Below are 19,992 nucleotides of genomic sequence, written 5' to 3'. Positions count from 1 at the left end.
ATTCTCCTGCCTTCTCCCCATAACCCTGCACATGGTTTCTTTTCAAATAATCTAATTCCCTCTTGAATTCCTTGATTGAACCTGTCCCCAGTGCTTTCCAGAAGTTAACCACTCTGTGTGAAAAAGTTTTTCCTCGTGTCGCTTTTGCTTCTTTTGCCAATTACTTTAAATCTGTGCCCTCTTACTCTCCATTCTTTTAACAGTGGGAACAGTTCCTCCCTATCTACTCTGACCAGACCCCTCATGATTTTGAATATTCTTATCAAATCTCCTTTAAGCTGCCTTTTCTCCAAGAAAAACAGCCTTTACTTCTCCAATCTATCTTCATAACTAAAGTTCCTCATCCTTGGAACCATTCTCATGAATCCTTTATGCACTCTCTCCAATGCCATCACATCCTTCCTAAAATGCAGCACCCAGAACTGGATGCAATATTCCAGCTGAGGTCTAACTAGTGACTGTCTTGTCACCTGTAATGACACTGTCCTCCTCACAGTTCACAATGCTTCTAAGATTTGTGTCATCTGCAAATTTTGAAATTGTGCACAGTACACTAAAGTCTGGGTCATTAATGTATATCAGGAAAAGCAATGGTCCCAACACTGACCCCTGGGGGGGACTGCATTAGAAACCTTCCTCCAGCCTGAAAAACATTCATAACCATTACTCCTTGTTTCCTGTCACTCAGTCAAATTTGTATCCATATTGCTACTGTCCCTTTTATTTCACACGCTATAACTTTGCTCACAAGTCTGTTGTGTGGCACTATATCAAACACCTTTTGGAAGTCCATATACACCACATCAACAGCATTGTCTTCTTCAACTATCTCTGTTGCCTCTTCAAAAACTCCAGCAAATTAGTTAAACGTGATTTTCCCTTATGAAATCCATGCAGACTTTCCTTAATTAGTCCACATTTGTCCATGTGACTATCAGTTTTGTCCCAGATTATTGTTTCTAGAAGTTTTACCACCATTGAAGTTAAACTGACTGGCCTGTAGTTGCTGGGCTTATCTTTACACCCTTTTTTGAACATGTGCAATTCTCCAGTCCTCTTGCACCAACCTTGAGCCTAAGGAAGTTTGGAAAATTATGGTCACTGCCTCTGCAATTTCCACTCACTCTGTCAGTATCCTGGGATGTATTTCATTCAGTCCCAGTGCCCTGTTGATTTTAAGTATAGACAGCCTATCTAGTATCAATTTTAAAGCCTTCACATGCCTGAACTAGTTCCTCTTTCACCGTTGTTCTTTTTACAGAAAGAGAGCCTTGTTCTCACCTGAGAGTCCAGTTGTTGCATTCGCTCTCAAAATAGGGAAAATGTTGCCATGTCATCCTGTCCTGAAGCTAAGTTTGTTGGGTAGGCTCATTTGGGAAGCAGTTGATCTCCCGGATACATATTCACATTAGGAAGGGCCTACCTGCTCTTCAAGTTCCAGTCAAGCAGAAGCTTTGATGATAAAAGATTCTTCTTGCTTGCTAATGTACCCTAGCTATTCATTGGATGACTCTCTCGCCTTTGGGAGCAGAGTCCCTATATAACCATATTTGGGAGACATGTCTCCTAACTGTGCACTTGCACAGAAGTACCTTGTTCAGAAAACTGAAAGTTACCTTACTTTTTCTTTTAGAAATTGTTTTGAGTGATTTTTTTTTCTTGTTTTGATCCCCTTATCATTAATTGAATTGTTAATTTTTTTTTTTCTCCAGTTGTTTGACTTAGTCTACAGGGAAGAAACATTGCTTAATGTCATAAAAAGTGTCACACGCAATGGCCGGTCCATTATCCTGACAGCAGTTCTGGCTCTTATCCTTGTCTATCTCTTCTCCATTGTGGGATTCCTCTTCCTACAAGATGATTTCATCATGGAGGTGGACCGACTGGAGAAGAACAGAACACCCAGAACGCCTCTAACAGGTAACTTCATTTCCTTCCTAGAACTAGGCAGCATTGAACCAGTTGAATTCCTGTACAAATGCACTGCGGATAATCTTTTGATATTGAAGGTGCCAAATAATTGCAATTTACACTTGGCAGGCTTAAAATGATGAATTGCAGTCTGACACAATTTGTTTTTGTTGTACAGCCCAAGGAAGCCCCTATGGCTCTCACTTAAACGATCAGGAGGATGTGTGTCGGGAGAACTGTTCTATATTACCTAGTGCAACTGCAGGTTAGTAAACAAGGCCGTGTGTCATAAAACAAGGGTGATCGGCGTCATTACAGCATTATGTTGCTTCAAGTCTTATCAAATGAAAAGAGCTGGCATTGAAAACAAAAACTGCTTGCTTCCCATATCTGTCCCATTCCTGGTTTGCACACTTGAACTTGCAGTTGTGTTGGTTTCTTTTATAACAGCATAAGAAATAGGAGCAGGAGTAGGCCATTTGGCCCCTCAAGGATGCCCTGCCATTCAATAAGATCATGGCTGATCTGCCCCAGGCCTCAGCTCCTCATAGCCCTCAACTCCCCGATATTTCAAAAATCTATCAAAAACTCACCCGATATCAGCATAACCAGCACAAAAGCTTGCAGAATTTGTAGCTGAAATTCAGTTCAACGCAATTCAAGTTGTCACAATCTCTTCTGCTAGATAAAATCATTGGGCAGAATTTCACCCTTGTTGGGGCGGGGGTGGGTAGGGGCAGTCAGGAAGATGACCCCTGCCCGTGATCGAGGCCGGAAGGCAATTTCACGTTGGCAGGCCGATTAAGGCCCACCCAGCGTGAAACGCAAGTGGCAGCTCTTAGTGCTGCCTGTGTGGGCGGGGGGGAGGAGTGCGAGCGGGGCGAGCATGAACTTTGCTCATGCTTGCTTCATAATCTCCCTGAGGGATGGAGCTGCCTCAGGGAGATGGAGTTATATTAAAAAAAAATGAAATTAAAAATGTAATGAAACATGTCCCCCCCCCCCCCCCATGTGATTTTGTCACATGAGCATGTTATTAATTAAGTTTTAAAATTTTTACATTTTTATTTGCTATTGGACACCTCATCCCGCCTGTGGATGAGGCTTCCTAAAAAGTGCAAAGGCCGCTTGGCTTTTTTGCCTGCCCGCCAGCCGTAAGGTTGGACGGGCAGCAAAAATTTCAACTAGTTTGATAATTTAATGGCCTTAACAGGCCTTTTAATTGTCGGCCAGTGCATGCTCGCTGAATGAAATATCGCACAGCTGCGCGTTGACGTCGGGTTAAGGACAGTAGGTTTCCTTCCCTAAAGGACACTAGTGAACCAGATTGGTAGTTTCATGGTCACCGTTACTGAGACTAGCTTTCAATTCCAGATTTATTAACTGAATTCAAATTCCACCAGCTGCCGTGGTGGGATTTGAACCCATGTCCCCAGAGCATTAACCTGGGCCCCTGGATTACCAATGCAGTGACATTACCACAACGCCACCCTCTTTGAGAAGGTTCCATGTATTAAACTGGAAAACTTTGGGCACAAGTACACTAATAGGTACATTTTGAAAAGGATTTTTGCTTTAACTTACTAAGGAGATCTCTACTGTACCCTAATCTAACTAGAAAATCTTTGGGGGGTTTTTAAAGTCATTTTCAGTGGTTTAAAATGGGCCACAGGCAGTGGATTGGTAGTGATTTAAAATGCTTTTTTTTTTGCAATAAACCTGTTTTCAGCTCTTGTAGTTGAACTATGCCAAGTTCCCGCTCTTAACTATATCGAGGAATATTTTTTAAAGCCATTTTTTCTTAAGTTAACATTTTAAAACACAGCTTAAATTTGCATGATTCATGGCAGGTTTTGCGATCAGCGATATGCAAATGAGTGAGAGGAAGTTCAGGGTAAGAAGCATTTTCCTAAATGGGGGCAATTTTGGGCACAATTTACTCTGGAATTGTACCCAAAGCAGAAACTCTATCCCATAATATATAACTTCAGCTAGTTTGAGGAGAGGTTGCTTTTTAAAAAGATAAACAAATGGGGAAAATTATATATTTTTGGAATGTAGAGTGCATAAGTAAAACCTGCCTTTAAGAAACTCTATCCTGTGAATGTGATGTTTTTCAGTCCTGTTCAAACCATTTACATAAGAACCCAGTTTAGCTGCATGCTTGTCACAAAAGGAAAGTGTACTTGCTATGTTTTAGAAATCTCGTCTCGCATCTCTTGTACTTAATCTTTCTCATCTATTTAATCTTACAAATAAATGTGCAGTCATCCTCATGGGATATCATGAGATATGGGTTAGAATTCCTCTTTGTGTAAAAGCTTTTGTCCTGGTTTATCATTGATCTATAATTATAGTTAAATGGAAAAAGTTTTGTCATGTTGTCCAGAGAAAAAATTATCTTCTTTAAGATTTTTGTTTAAAACTGAAAACAATTCTGGGGATGTCAACACTGCTGGTAAGGCCAGTATTTATTGCCCATTCCTAATTGCTCTCGAGAAGCTGGTGGTGAGCCATGTTCTTGAACCGCTGCAGTCCATGTGGTATAGATGCATCTGTAGTGCTGTTAGGGAGGGAGTTCCAGGATTTTGACCCAGTGACAGTGAAGGAATGGCGATATATTTCCAAATCCGGATGGTGAGTGGCTTGGAGGGGACCTTCCAGGTGGTGGTGTTCCCATCTATCTGCTGCCCTTGCCCTTCTAGATGGTAGTGGTTGTGGGTTTGGAGGTGCTGTCTAAGGAGCCTTGGTGAGTTCCTGCAGTGCATCTTGTAGATGGTGCACACTGCTGTCACTGTGCATTGGTAATGCAGGGATGTTTAAAGTGATGGGTAGGGTGCTGCTGATTTTGCTTTGTGACCTCCATGGCAACTCCAAACCAGTGCCACATTTAAGGGCTCACCCTGGATCTGTTCCTCAGTTTATTTCCTCCCAACAGCAGTAGTTTTAACATCCATCCCAAACACATTCTTCCTTATTTGTCCATATGAAGTTTGCATTTGTATAGCATCTTTAACTTAGGAAAAAAATATTAAGGTGCTTCACAAAAGCATAATCAGACAAAAACCTCAGGTGTTAGGATATGAAAAAGTGGGATATCAAAGGTTTCTGTACTTCTCATCCTGATGTTTGAATCCTTCCGTGACCTGTTCCCTCACCCATCCATATCTTTGTAATCTCCTCCAGCCATGCAACCGTCTCAAGAACTCTTCATTACTCCAATTCTGGACACCCCTGATCTTCATCAGTCCACCATTGGTGGCAGTGCCCTCCCACAATTGTCTAGGCCCTAAGTTCTGAAACTCCCCCCCTTAAATCTCTCCACCTTTGCTCCTTAAAACTTACCTCTTTGACCAAACGTTTGGTCACCTGACCTAATAGTTCCTTTTTTGGTTGTGGTCATAATAGTTTTGTTTGATAATGCTCTAAAAATGAACCGCTCTAAAAATGCAAGTCGTATTTTGTGGGCTACTGTGGAGTTTTGGAAGCCACATACACCATTAATATCAATATTCCCATTAATTCTCCATAGATCTCAAATTGCTGTTAAAACCTTTGGATTTATCCATCAATTGATGATTTATTTGTCAATGAAGCACCGATACTAAGAATATTCCTTCCCAAACCTCCAAGCTAACAAGGTTCAAGCAGGACAACCCGGTAAATAAGAAATGGTGGTCTAAGCTTCAGGAAATGAGCTGTCAGATGTGAGTGGGGTGGGGAGGGTGGTGGGCTGATGGTGGGGGTGTGGGTGTGGGCAGCCACATGCGGGCCAAGTCAGTGAGGAGAAATCTGGGATTCTCCAATGGTGTTATATGTAAAAATTTGTGTAACCTTCTATAACCACATATTAGGTAAAGGATCCATCTACTGAGCAGTCGCATTAGAAAGAGGAGGCATAAAAAAGCCTTATATCAGTGATGACCAATTCCCTGTTCTTGCTGTTTTTTTTCCAAGATGAAGGTATTGGAGGTGATCTTGACTCTGTGATAGCGAGTCAGCAACCTGGGCCAGGATTTCCCAGCCCCTTTGTGGTGGGACCCGCTGTGCGGGATGCAGCGGGACCAGACCATCCTGGTGGCGGGCAGGGCTGGAAAATCCCAGCCCTGGGTTGAAGTTTTGACACTGACAATAAAAAATAATTAGGGATGTAAAGCTGGTGGCTGATTCGCTATCGCACCAAGTCAGCATCGTTCCCCTTCTCTCTTCCGATCAGGAATCAACTGATTGCCATTTTTTGGAGCTCAGTGGCCGCCTCACCCTGATTGTGGAATTCCTGGAAGGAAATTCCAGCATCTGAATTCCAGGTGGCACTGGTACATCAGGCCCTACCCTGCGTATTATAACCACACTGGAATATCGCACTGTTTTTCTTCAGCTTTCAAGTGCTGTGGTTGCTTTTTTAAAAAAAAATACATGGTATTTCTTTCAGCCTTTAAATGGAAGCTCCAGAGATTGTGGCTTTGAGCCAGGAAGCTGGAAGTTCTAGTCTCAGTATCTCTGTGGAATCCTAGTCTTGATCAACAGAAACTTTGTGGAATTGTGGACGTGGTTCACTGTAAGAGACTGTTCGGCCCATTCTGCCCATCACAGCTCTCTGACTCAAATCCCATGGTCTTTTCCTGATGCTCATATTTTTAAAAATTATTTATCCGCTTCCTTTTTTAAAAGCTCCTACAAGTTGTTCTTCCATGCTGTTTCTGGCAGGACAACCTATGACCTTCCGTATAAAACAATTGTTCTAACCTCATCATTTGCTCTGCTGCCGGTAATATTACATTTGTGATCTTTCATTCCCAATGCTCTGACCAGCAGAAATGTTTTCTTTTTCTTTCTCACCTCATGAAAAGTTTTCACCATTTTGACATTGTATTTCCCCATAGCTTCTTGTGAAAAGAGCCTCATTTCCCCTTTTCTCTCCAAGTCCCTGCTGTTGTATGATGTGCCTGCATGCCATTGTAATGTAAAGGTGCTCAGCAGAGCAAGCGTTACCGTGGGACTGGAAAATAGCACTGCCCACAGTATGATGTATAGAGTCACATGGTATTGGACTGAGAGAACACAGGCTAGAAAGAACACTCTGGAAGCAGCCCGCATGGAGGTACCAGCTCCTTGCATGACAGGCGTGGATTTGTAAATAGTTAAAAAATGAACAATAAATGTCCTCAGTGCACTCCTCTACAGTGGTGAGACCTGGACAACATATGCCAGGCAAGAAAAAGCGGAACAGTTTCCACCTTCACTGCCTCAGACGTATCCTCGGCATCTCTTGGCAGGACAAGGTCACCAACTCAGGGATCCTGGAGCATGTTAATTCCATCAGCAAACACTCATTGCTAAATATACAAGTCTCAAGATCTCATCATTAAGATATTGATATTACAACACCTGCTGTTCATATCTATTGACTCTATTCTGCACCTTCCCCTTTGCCTTTTCATCCTTTTCTAAAGTAAGGCACTCCTAGCTGGATACAGTATTCTGACTGTGGCCTAACCAATTGTACAGGCTCAGCATTACCTTTGTCCTTTTACACTTGATACCACCCTGTTCCATGATGCTGTACAATTGTCAGCTGTGGCTTGGTTAGTGACACACTTGCCTCTCAGTCAAAATGGGTTCTGGGTTCAAGTCCCACTCCAGGACTCGAGCAGAGAAAAAAATCAAGGATGACACTCTAGGGTAGCACTGACGGAGTGCCACACTGTCGGAGATGCTGGCTTTCGGATGGGATATTAAACTGAGGCCCAGCCTGATCCATCAGATGCACTGGGGGTTTTTCTCCAGTGTCCTGGCCAATATGTATCCCTCAACCAAAATCACTAAAACAGATACTTTGATCATTTTCAGATTGCTGTTTGTGGGAACCTACTGTCAGCAACTTGGCTTCCTACATTACAACAGGGACAACATTTCAAAAAGTATTTCACTACCAACACAGTGCTTTGAGATGCCCTGAGGCCAGCCCTGTGGCAGCCTTCCATTTCGTAAGATGAAGGTTTGCATCTTGATGGTTAACTCTGTGTTAAGTATCGCCTAGTGTGCCTCAGGATCCCCACTCTGGAATGGCAGTCTCTGCCACATTTGCTGCAGAGGGAGACAGTGGGCTGAGAAGGTGCACGATTCACTGGCTTCTGTTTTCTCTGGGCCCTCTTCTCGGCCAACTGACCTTTTCATTTCTCCTCGCCTATTCCGATGCCCTTCCAAACAGTCGGCCTCCAGAGGTCATGGCCATCAGCGAATGTCTCCCAGTTGTCAGTGTCAGTGTCGGCCATCTTCATATCTCACTTGCAGGTGTCTTTGTAGCGGAGGTATGGACGCTCAGGAGGTCGTGACCCAGTGGCCAGTTCACCGTGCGGAAGGTCTTTGGGCTTATGGCCGTTATCCATCTGATGAATGTGGCTGAGCCAGCGCAGATGTTGCTGCCTTAGCAATGAGTGTTTGCTGATGGAATTAACATGCTCCAGGATCCCTGAGTTGGTGACCTTGTCCTGCCAAGAGATGCCGAGGATACGTCTGAGGCAGTGAAGGTGGAAACTGTTCCGCTTTTTCCTGCCTGGCATATGTTGTCCAGGTCTCACCACTGTAGAGGAGTGCACTGAGGACACAGGCTTAGTAAACTCATAGTTTGGTGTTCTCAGTCAGGTTGCTGTTGTTCCACACTCTCTCACTCAGCTTGGATATAACAGCTGCAGCTTTTGTGATGTGTGTGTTGATTTCAGCATCAAGTGACAGATTGCTGGTGATTGTGGAGCCTAGATATGTGAAGCTATCAACCACCTCCAGTGTCACATTGTCAATGCTGATAGTTGGCGATATGACAACATCCTGAACCATGACATTTGTCTTCCTGAAGCTGATGGTCAAACCAAACTCTTTACAGGTGTGAGAGAGTCTGTCCATTTGCTTCTGAAGGTGTTCCTCAGTATGGAATGTCAGTGCAGCATTGTCAGCGTAGGGCAAATCTCTGAGGAGGACTTGTTGCCCCTTCGTCCAACTCGAGCAAGGTTGAACATCTTTCTGTCAGTTCCGGTTTGAAAGTAGACGCTCTCTGTGGGTGACCTGAAGGCATATGACAGCAGTAAAGAGAAGAATGCGCTAAAGAGTGTTGGTGCCAGAACACAACCCTGTTTGACCCCACTGTAGATCTCTATGGTTTCTGATGTTGCCCCACGAGAGCTGCCCTTACCCAGCATATCCTCATGGAAAGAGGAGATCACATTGAGCAGCTGGGGCAAGCAGCCCCCCAGAGGCGGATTCTTGTACGGGGCACAATCTTTGCATCACAGGTATCCTGGGACACTGCCCCTTCCCTCCAGTGGAGACAGAGAGGTTTGTGCAGATGTTACAGGAGTGCCAATTTCCCACGTTGAAGATTGAAGGGCGTCATCTTAATGCATTCGTTTTGTTAAAACTATGCCCGGAATGAAATTCAGTTCTGCATTTGTTTATCAAAGTAATAAACAACACGCCTCACGTTATTAACACGAGTTACTTGTACATGACCCCCTTGTTGAAGCCCACAGCAGTCAAAGCTCAACCACTTCAGAAATGAACTGTAATGCCTTTGCTCATTTCTTTTTTGAAAAGTAGTAGTAGGTTGCTTGTGAGATGTGAAGCAAAGATGAGGCACGGCATTATTTTTAAAAGTTGGGTAGTTTTGCAATGTTGAGGAAGAGTCACAATGGACTTGAGAGCTGCTAAATGGATGAAGCCTGATGAACATTTCTGCTTCCAGTAATACAAGACAGAATCTTCAAGCTACAATACGAGTATAGAACTTCTACAAATGCAATTAAATGTAATAATTGTTATATTGTTTAATTTTTTAACTTGCAACTGTACTACTGACCCAAAACAAGCCAATTACTGGTAGATTTTATACAGAAAGAAATAAAGAACTTGCATTTATATAGTGCCCTTCACAATGCCCCAGAGTGCTTTACAGACAATTAAGTACTTTCAAACCACAGCCACCATCACAATGTGGGAAATTCAGTAGCCAATTTCTGTGAACAGTAATGTCATGGTGATCTGTTTTCATAGTTGCGGGATAAATATTGGCCCAGACGCCAGGGAGGATTTCCCCTTCCCTTCTTTGAAATGCCATGTGATGGGATATGGGACCTTTTGTGACCTCCTGAGAGAGCAGACAGGCCTTAGTTTAATGTCTCACCCAAAATGTGGCACCTCCAACAGTGTAGCACTCCCTCAGTACTGCACTGGAGTATCAACTTAGATTTTGTGCTCAGTGCTCAGTTTTGGGGTGAGACTTGAGCCCACGACTTTGTGACTCAGAGGGGAGAGTGCACCTCACTAAGTCACAGCTTAAAGTTAGAGGGACCACATTATCCAGTTCCTAAAGGAAAATGACTCCTAGGAACTAGCTGTTTTCTCCATATCTGCTTCTCTGTTGCCCAAGTTAGTTCACAGGCTGTATTCTGCCGAATGACTGTAGCATTATAATTATGGAAATCTATGGCAATGTAGATACTGAAATACAGTGGAATCAACTTAATGAGCAGTTGTAGTTTAGTTGCTTAAAAATAATTAAGAAATGGATCTTTGCATATACTGCAAAATAGATGATAGTGAAAAGGCAGCCCACATTACATTGAAGACAAAGGAAAAGAACCTTGGATAATTGTGTAGAACAATCTCTCGATTTGATATCACCCCTTTGGCTCCCAAGATGAATTTTACTCCACCATTCCTAAACCACGACTCGGAAATTCCAATACTATGTTATTGTAACCGGTTACAGTGGGTCCATGGTGTTTGTTGGTACAGTACTTTAGTGCCATAAGACCATAATAAGTTGTAGGAGCAGAGGTAGGCCATTCAGCCCATCGAGTCTGCTCCGCTATTCAATGAGATCATGGCTGATCTGATAATCCTCAACTCCACTTTCCTGCCTTTTCCCCATAACCCTTGATTCCCTTACTGATTAAAAAAACCTGTCTCTCTCAGCCTTGAATATACTTAACAACCCAGCCTCTACTGTCCTCTGCGGTAAAGAATTCCACAGATTGACTACCCTCTGAAAGAAGAAATTCCTCCTCATCTCCATTTTAAATGGGCGACTCCTTACTCTGAGATTATGCCCTCTGGTCCTAGACTCTCCCACAAGGGGAAACAACCTCTCAGCCCCCTAAGAATCTTATATGTTACATTAAGGTCGCCTCTCATTCTTCTAAACTCCAATGAGCACAGGCCCAACCTACTAAACCTCTCCTCATAAGAAATTCCCTCCATGTCCAGGTTCAACCTAGTGAATCTTCTCTGGACTGCCTTCGACGCCAGTATACCTTTCCTTAGGTAAAGGGACCAAAGCTGTTCACAGTATTCTAGGTGTGGTCTAACTAGTGTCTTGTATAGCTTTAGCAAGACTTCCATATTTTTATACTCCATTCCATTTGCCTTCCCTATTACCTGTTGAACTTATATGTTAGCTTTTTGTGATTCTTGTACAAGGACTCCCAAATCCCTCTGTGCTGCAACCTTCTGCAGTCTTTCTCCATTTAAATAGTATTCAGCTCCTCTATTCTTCCTGCCAAAGTGCATGACCTCACATTTTCCGACATTATATTCCACCTGCCAAGTTTTTGCCCACTCACTTAACCTGTCTCCATCCCTCTGTAGACTCCTTGTGTCATCCTCACCACTTGCCTTCCCATCTATTTTTGTGTCATCTGCAAACTTGGCTACAGTATAGTATATTCACTTCCCTCATCTAAGTCATTAATATATATTGTAAATAATTGAGGCCCCAGCACTGATCCCTGTGGCACTCCACTAGTTACAGGTTGCAATCCTGAAAATGCCCCCCTTATCCCAACTCTGTCTTCTATTAGTTAGCCAATCCTCTATCCATGCTAATATACTATCCCCAATACATTGGCTCTTATCTTATTAAGTAGCCTTATGTGCGGTACCTTATCAAATGCCTTTTGGAAATCGAAATATATTTCATCTAATGGTTCCCCTTTATCTATCCTGCCTCCTCAAAGAATTCTAATAAATATCCCCTTCATGAAGCCATGTTGACTCTGCTTGATTATATTATGCATTTCTAAATGCTCTGCTATTACATCCTTTATAATAGACTCCAACATTTTCCCAATGACAGATGTTAAGCTAACTGGCCTATAGTTACTTGTTTTTTGCCTTCCTCCCTTTTTGAATAAGGACGTTACATTGGCTGTTCTCCAATCCTCTGGGACTTTTCCAGAATCTAAGGACTCTTGAAAGATTACAACCATTGCATCCACTATCTCTGTAGCTACTTCCTTTAATTTCCTAGGATGCAACCTATCAGGTCCAGGTGACTTATTGGCCTTTAGCCCCATTAGTTTCCCTTGTACTTTTTCTCTAGTGATAGTTATTGTATTTATTTCCTCCCCCCATTTTGCCCCTTGATTATTTAGTATTTTTGGAATACTATTAGTACCTTCTACCATGAAGACTAATGCAAAGTATTTATTCAACTCCTCTGCCATTTCCTGGTTCCCCATTATTATTTCCCCAGCCTCATTCTCTAAGGGGCCTATGTTCACTTTGGCCTCTCTCTTCCTTTCTATATATTTAAAGAAGCTCTTACTGTCCGTTTTTATGTTACTTGCTAGTTTACCCTCAAAATTTATTTTCTTCCTCTTTATTATTTTTTTGATCATCATTTGTTGGTTTTTAAAACTTTCCTAATCCTCTGGCTTACCACTAATCTTTGCCACATTGTATGTTTTTTTTCTTTCAATATGATACTGTCCTTAATTTCCTTGGTTAACCATGGTTGGTTTATCCCCTTCCTTGAATCCTCCTTCCTCACTGGGGTATGTCTTTGTTGAGAGTCATAAACAATTTTCTTAAACATCTGCCATTGTTCATCAACCGTCTTTTCTGCTAAGCTCCTTTCCCAGTCCACCCCAGCCAACTCTGCCCTCATTCCTTTGTAATTACCCTTATTTAAGTTTAGCATAGTTGTTTCCAACCCAAGTTTCTCACTCTCAAACTGAATTCTACCATACCAGGATCACGGCTTCCTAGGGGATCCTTTACTCTGAGATCCTTTATTAAACCTGCCTCATTACACATTACCAGATCCAAAATAGCCTGATCCCTGGTTGGATTCACAACATATTGTTCTAAGAAACTGTCCCGAATACACTCTGTGAATTCTTGCTCGTGGCTATCTCTGCCAATTTGATTTTCCCAATCTTCATGAAGATTAAAGTCACTCATGATTAATATACTGCCTTTTTTACATTCCCTCATTATCTCCTGATTTATTCTCTGTCCAACAGCATAGCTACTGTTAGGGGGCCTATAGATTACTCCCACCAGTGTCCTCTTCCCCTTGTTATTTCTTACCTCCACCCATATGGATTCTACATCTTCCGATCCAAGATCATTTCTTGCTATCGTACTTATTCCATCTCGTACTAACAAAGCTACCCCACCACCCTTTCCTCCCTGCCTGCCCTTTCACAAAGTCACATACCCCTGAATATTTAGTTCCCAGCTTTGATGATCTTGTAATCTCCGTAATGGCTATAAGATCATCCCATTAACTCCTATTTGTGCTGTTAATTCATTTATTTTGTTCTGAATACTACATGCGTCTAAGTAAAGAGCCATTAATTTTGCCTTTTTACCATTTTTTCCCTTTTTGACCCTATTTGCTGCTGTTTTTTATGTTTGGACATTCTGTCCCTTCCTGTCACACACTGGGTATCATTACCTAAATAGCTGCCCTGCAAGCCTGCCATGTACTTTTGCTCTATAAGCTTACGTATCCTCTTTCTAGAACCCTCCCCCACTCTATTTAGTTTAAAGCCCTCTCTACAGCCCTAGTTATTCGATTCACCAGGACACTGGTCCCAGCACAGCTCAAGTGAAGCCTGACCCACCGGAACAGCTCCCTTCTACCCCGGTACTGGTGCCAGTGCCCCATGAACTGAAACCCATTCCTCCCACACCAATCTTAGAGCCACGCATTTAACTCCTTGACTTTATTTACCCTATACCAGTTTGTCCATGGCTCAGGTAGCAGTCCTGAGATTGTTACCTTGGAGGTTCTGTTTTTTAATTTAGCTCCTAACTGCTCAAATTCTTTCAGCAGAACCTCCTTTCTAGTCCTATCAACATCATTGGTACCAACGTGGACGACGACAACTGGATCCCTCCCCTCCCGTTCCGAGTTCCTCTCCAGACAACAGAGCCACCTGGACCATGTTCACAGCTGCAGACAACAGTATCTATCCCCTTAACTATACTATCCCCTACCACTGCTACCTTCCTTTTTCCTCCCCTCACTTGACTGGCTCCCTGTACCATGGTGCTGTGGTCAGTTCGCCCATCCTCACTGCAGTCCCCACTCTCATCAACACAGCTTGCAAGAACCTCGTAACTGTTGGACAATTGCAGGGACTGAGGCTCCTTGAACACTACTCCATGGGTCCCCACACCTGCCTCACCAGCGGTCACACCCTCCTGTCCCTGATCACAGGCCAAATTTGAATTACCTAATCTGAGGGGTGTGACTGCCTCCTGGAGCAAAGTGTCCAGGTAACTTTCCCCCTCCCTGATGTGGCGCAATGTCTGCAGCTCGGACTCCAGCTCCTTAACTCGGATCCAAAGTTCCTCGAGCTGCAAACACTTGCTGGCAATCACCTCTTGTTAAAAGACGACTGGCTCAATTATAACCTTGGAAACCTGCACGTTGTAACATATGAATAGGCAAAGATATTACTAATTGGCTGCTAATTATGTGAACCAGATGTAATTGGATTATCGTCTAGTGTGTGTGAGGATAATACAATTTGAAGTTGTGCTGTACCAGTTGGCCATTCATATTGGAAACTGTGAACTAACTACCCAGGATTCACCATTCAACTTGCAACAAAGCCTTGCTCAGACTCAACCTGCTGTTCTGTGGGCACTGCCCCCCAGGAAGGATATATTGCTCTTGGAGAGGGCACAGCACAGATTCACTAGAATGCTACCTGGGCTAAAATTTTGAGGAGTGGTTGGCTGAACTTGCTTTTTGAGTATAGAAGGAAAACCTGATCAAGATGTTTAAAATGATAATGGGATTCAATAGAGAGGAACTATTTCCTCTGCTGGGAGAATCCTGGACTAAAATTAGAGCTAAGCTGCTCAGGAGTGAAATTGGGAAGCACTTTTTCACACACCGGGGAGTGGAAATCTAGAGCTCCCCCCCACCCCACACCCCCCTCCCCCTCCCTAAAGCATGTGGATTTTGGATATTAAAAGATAGAGAGTTGAGGTAGAGATCAGCCATGATCTGATTGAATGAACAGGCTTGAGGAGCTGATTGGCCCTTTTCTGTTTCTATGGCATTCACGATTGTCCAGTCAACCTACCAGACGGAAAGTTGCACGTAGTTCCCCTCAAACATTGGGGGTAGGCAAAGCCTTTCCACATTGTAAAATTGGCTGCTGGGTTGCAGGTACCAGCATATTAAACAGCTCAACATAGATTACTTTTAAAAAGGGACTTGGATTTCAGTGGCTGATTGAAAGGATCAAATGATAAGATTTCAAGTTTTTACTGTAACGGACAAACTAAAAACAACATTGACTAAACACTATAAGACCATAAGATATAGGAGCAGAAATTAGGCCATTCGGCCCATCGAGTCTGCTCCGCCATTCAATCATGGCTGATAAATTTCTCAACCCCATTCTCCCGCCTTCTCCCCGTAACCTTTGATCCCCATACCAATCAAGAACCTATCTATCTCGGTCTTAAATACACTCAATGACCTGGCCTCCACAGCCTTCTGTGGCAATGAATTCCATAGATTCACCACTCTCTGGCTAAAGAAATTTCTCCTCATCTCTGTTCTAAAAGGTCTTCCCTTTACTCTGAGGCTGTGCCCTCGGGTCCTAGTCTCTCCTACTAATGGAAACATCTTCCCCACGTCCACTCTATCCAGGTATATTGTAGGCAGTTTATACTCTAAACTACTGAAAAGGAACTCCCCATTTAACTTTTGGCATGACTGAAGATGATCTGCTATGGTTATACTTTATACTATCCTTTAAGTAGACACTTTATTCTTCTGGAACCGGTCCAAAGCTAATCTCTGCCACCGTTGTGCTGCTTCCCTTTTCCATTCCCAGCCGGGTAACTTCCGGGTAATCCCAGAACTGACTTTCACTGTGAGGGTTACACTGGAGATTTCTTCCCTTTAGCTCAAGCTAGGCAAATTTTCCAGCCTCTCTCGAATCCTCACAAACTCAGCCTCTTCAATCTGAGCACAAGCTCCCATACGCATTCTGCATGGTGAACAATAGGATCAGCATTTTCTCTGCTTCAGGTGCAGGATGAGTTACCTCTATCTCCTATTCTTTGCCTCTCAGATGGCTGCAGATTGACTTGTCTGTGAGGTTCAGTGATACCTGATGAACCCTGTAACCCAATACTACAATGGCATTCTATGGACTTTTCCCCTCTCAAAGTTCATCTCCATGGAAATGTGAATCCACGTAGAAATGCTAATCAGCTATCCTCTAGAGCCCTCACTCCATTCTATCTTTTAATTAAACAGACAGTCTGAAGTATAGCTGTTTATAAAGCCTGACATTCCTAACATGCCCCTGTGAGACTTCGAAATCAACAAGCGATCAACAATCAGCACAACCGCTACAACTGTATACATCTAGCACCTCCTTCCCAGTAAGACAACCCACCACCCCCCACCCCCACCTCCACTTTAACCTTGAACAATCAAGCCACCCAAGCTTGTTGTCGGGCAGAATTCGGAGCACTGCCCCCTTTATTCCTCCATCTTACCTTAAATTAAAGAGACAGTCCCAAAACATTACAATCTTATAAACTTCATAATTGTTAGTCTACCCATTGTTGCACAGTTGGTAGCACTCTTATCTCTGAGTCAGGACGTTGTGGGTTCAAGCCTCCATCTAAACTTCGAGGTCACAACCTAGGCTAACATTTCAGGACTGAGGAAGCGTTGCATGTTGGATCAGACGTTGAACCAAAAACCCACCTATGTGTTTGGTTGGAATAAAAAAAACTCTTGCAACTGTTCAAAGAGCAGGGAATATTCTGAGTGTCTTGGCCAACATTTTATCCTCCATCAACACCACCACAAAACTGGCCATTCATGGAATTTATTGTGTGTAGAACCTTGCTGTGCACAAATTGCTGAAAACACTTTGGGACACCCTTGGTATAATTGTTAGAATATTAACCACATTGATCAATGGAAGAGGATTTTTAAGGAAGAGTAATGGGAAGCATTTTGAACTCCGCTGTTAGATTCTCTCTTGTAGTTGGTGCCCAGGAAAAATATTTGCAAGATTTCATATGGTAAACACAAAAACAGTGACTACAAGTAAGTAAATATTCTTCCTGTTTCCCAGCAGAAGGCCAAGATGATGATGATGCAAGCCCTGAACAAACCTGTGACACTCTACTCATGTGCATTATTACAGTATTAAATCAGGGATTGAGGAATGGGGGTGGTGTTGGTGATGTGTTAAGAAAACCGTCAAAGAATGTAAGTATCTTTGCATAAGTACATACACATAACACACATTATGCAGGACATTTATGTGTGGTGCATGGTGTGTGTGCGTGCATGTGTGTCTTGCAGATGTATGTCTGTGCATGTGTGTGGTACACATGGAGTGCATAAGTGTGTGAGTCTTTGCATATATGTGAACATATATGATGTAGGGGCACATGCAAGTGTGGTGTACGTGTCTTGGTGTGCGCGCTCGCTGCATTGGTGTGCGTGCGCTCGCTGCATTGGTGTGCGTGCGCTCGCTGCATTGGTGTGCGTGCGCTCGCTGCATTGGTGTGCGTGCGCTCGCTGCATTGGTGTGCGTGGGCTCGCTGCACTGGTGTGCGTGGGCTCGCTGCACTGGTGTGCGTGGGCTCGCTGCATTGGTGTGCGTGGGCTCGCTGCATTGGTGTGCGTGGGCTCGCTGCATTGGTGTGCGTGGGCTCGCTGCATTGGTGTGCGTGGGCTCGCTGCATTGGTGTGCGTGGGCTCGCTGCATTGGTGTGCACGTTTGCTGCATTGGTGCGCGTGCGCGCTGCATTGGTGGGTGAGTGTGGGTGGGTGTACTGCATTGGTGTGTGTGTGTGTGTGTGTGTGTGCTGCATTGGTGTGTGTGTGTGTGTGTGTGTGTGCTGCATTTTTGTGTGTGTGTGTGTGCTGCATTGGTGTGTGTGTGCTGCATTGGTGTGTGTGTGTGCTGCATTGGTGTGTGTGTGTGTGCTGCATTGGTGTGTGTGTGTGTGTGTGTGCGCGCTGCATTGGTGTGTGTGTGTGTGCGCGCTGCATTGGTGTGTGTGTGTGTGTGTGTGTGTGCTGCATTGGTGTGTGTGTGCTGCATTGGTGTGTGTGTGTGTGTGTGTGTGCTGCATTGGTGTGTGTGTGTGTGTGTGTGCTGCATTGGTGTGTGTGTGTGTGTGTGTGCTGCATTGGTGTGTGTGTGTGTGTGTGTGTGCGCGCGCTGCATTGGTGTGTGTGTGTGCGCGCTGCATTGGTGTGTGTGTGTGTGTGTGTGCTGCATTGGTGTGTGTGTGTGTGTGTGTGCTGCATTGGTGTGTGTGTGTGTGCTGCATTGGTGTGTGTGTGTGTGTGTGTGTGTGTGTGTGCGCGCGCTGCATTGGTGTGTGTGTGTGTGTGTGTGTGTGCGCTGCATTGGTGTGTGTGTGTGTGTGTGTGTGTGTGCTGCATTGGTGTGTGTGTGCTGCATTGGTGTGTGTGTGTGTGTGTGTGTGTGTGTGTGCTGCATTGGTGTGTGTGTGTGTGTGTGTGTGTGTGTGTGTGTGTGCTGCATTGGTGTGTGTGTGTGTGTGTGTGTGCTGCATTGGTGTGTGTGTGCGCGCGTGCACGCGCACGCTGCATTGGTGTGTGTGTGTATGTGCTGCATTGGTGTGTGTGTGTGTGTGCTGCATTGGTGTGTGTGTGTGTGTGCTGCATTGGTGTGTGTGTGTGTGTGCTGCATTGGTGTGTGTGTGTGTGTGTGTGTGCGCGCGCGCTGCATTGGTGTGTGTGTGTGTGTGTGCGCGCTGCATTGGTGTGTGTGTGTGTGTGTGTGTGTGTGCTGCATTGGTGTGTGTGTGCTGCATTGGTGTGTGTGTGTGTGTGTGTGTGTGCTGCATTGGTGTGTGTGTGTGTGTGTGTGCTGCATTGGTGTGTGTGTGTGTGTGTGCGCTGCATTGGTGTGTGTGTGCGCGCGTGCACGCGCGCGCTGCATTGGTGTGTGTGTGTGTGTATGTGCTGCATTGGTGTGTGTGTGTGTGTGTGTGCTGCATTGGTGTGTGTGTGTGTGTGTGCTGCATTGGTGTGTGTGTGTGTGTGCTGCATTGGTGTGTGTGTGTGTGTGTGTGTGTGTGTGTGCTGCATTGGTGTGTGTGTGTGTGTGTGTGTGCGCTGCATTGGTGTGTGCGTGCGCACGCGCTGCATTGGTGTGTGTGTGTGTGTGCGCGCGCTGCATTGGTGTGTGCGTGCGCACGCGCTGCATTGGTGTGAGTGTGTGTGTGCGCGCTGCATTGGTGTGTGTGTGTGCTGCATTGGTGTGTGTGTGTGTGCGTGTGTGTGTGTGTGCTGCATTGGTGTGTGTGTGTGTGTGTGTGTGTGTGCTGCATTGGTGGGTGTGTGTGTGTGTGTGTGTGTGTGCTGCATTGGTGTGTGTGTGTACTGCATTGGTGTGTGTGTGTGTGTGTGTGCTGCATTGGTGTGTGTGTGTGTGTGTGCTGCATTGGTGTGTGTGTGTGTGCTGCATTGGTGTGTGTGTGTGTGTGTGCTGCATTGGTGTGTGTGTGTGTGCTGCATTGGTGTGTGTGTGTGTGTGTGCGTGCGCGCGCGCGTGCTGCATTGGTGTGTGTGTGCGTGTGCTGCATTGGTGTGTGTGTGTGTGTGTGCTGCATTGGTGGGTGGGTGGGTGTGTGTGTGTGTGTGCGTGCTGCATTGGTGTGTCTGTGTGTGTGCTGCATTGGTGTGTCTGTGTGTGTGCTGCATTGGTCTGTGTGTGTGTGCTGCATTGGTGTGTGCGTGTGTGTGCTGCATTGGTGTGTGCG

General features: G+C 44.5%; 1 protein-coding gene across 1 annotated transcript in view; it reads left to right on the top strand.

Moving 5' to 3' along the window:
- The window catches only part of itpr2 (inositol 1,4,5-trisphosphate receptor, type 2), a 244,007-nt gene that overhangs the window by 173,560 nt on the left and 50,455 nt on the right, over positions 1 to 19,992 (top strand). Inside the window, exons 47-49 of the mRNA XM_078554637.1 lie at positions 1,713 to 1,920; positions 2,090 to 2,176; positions 17,319 to 17,455. Of these exons, the coding sequence (XP_078410763.1) occupies positions 1,713 to 1,920; positions 2,090 to 2,176; positions 17,319 to 17,455 (432 nt within the window). The remainder of the gene's footprint in view (positions 1 to 1,712; positions 1,921 to 2,089; positions 2,177 to 17,318; positions 17,456 to 19,992) is intronic.

The sequence above is a fragment of the Cetorhinus maximus genome, chromosome 12 (genome assembly GCF_964194155.1).
Source record: "Cetorhinus maximus chromosome 12, sCetMax3.hap1.1, whole genome shotgun sequence".
NCBI lineage: Eukaryota > Metazoa > Chordata > Chondrichthyes > Lamniformes > Cetorhinidae > Cetorhinus > Cetorhinus maximus.
The sequence above is the reverse complement of the archived record's forward strand: the minus strand, read 5'-3'. Positions and strand labels throughout refer to the sequence as shown.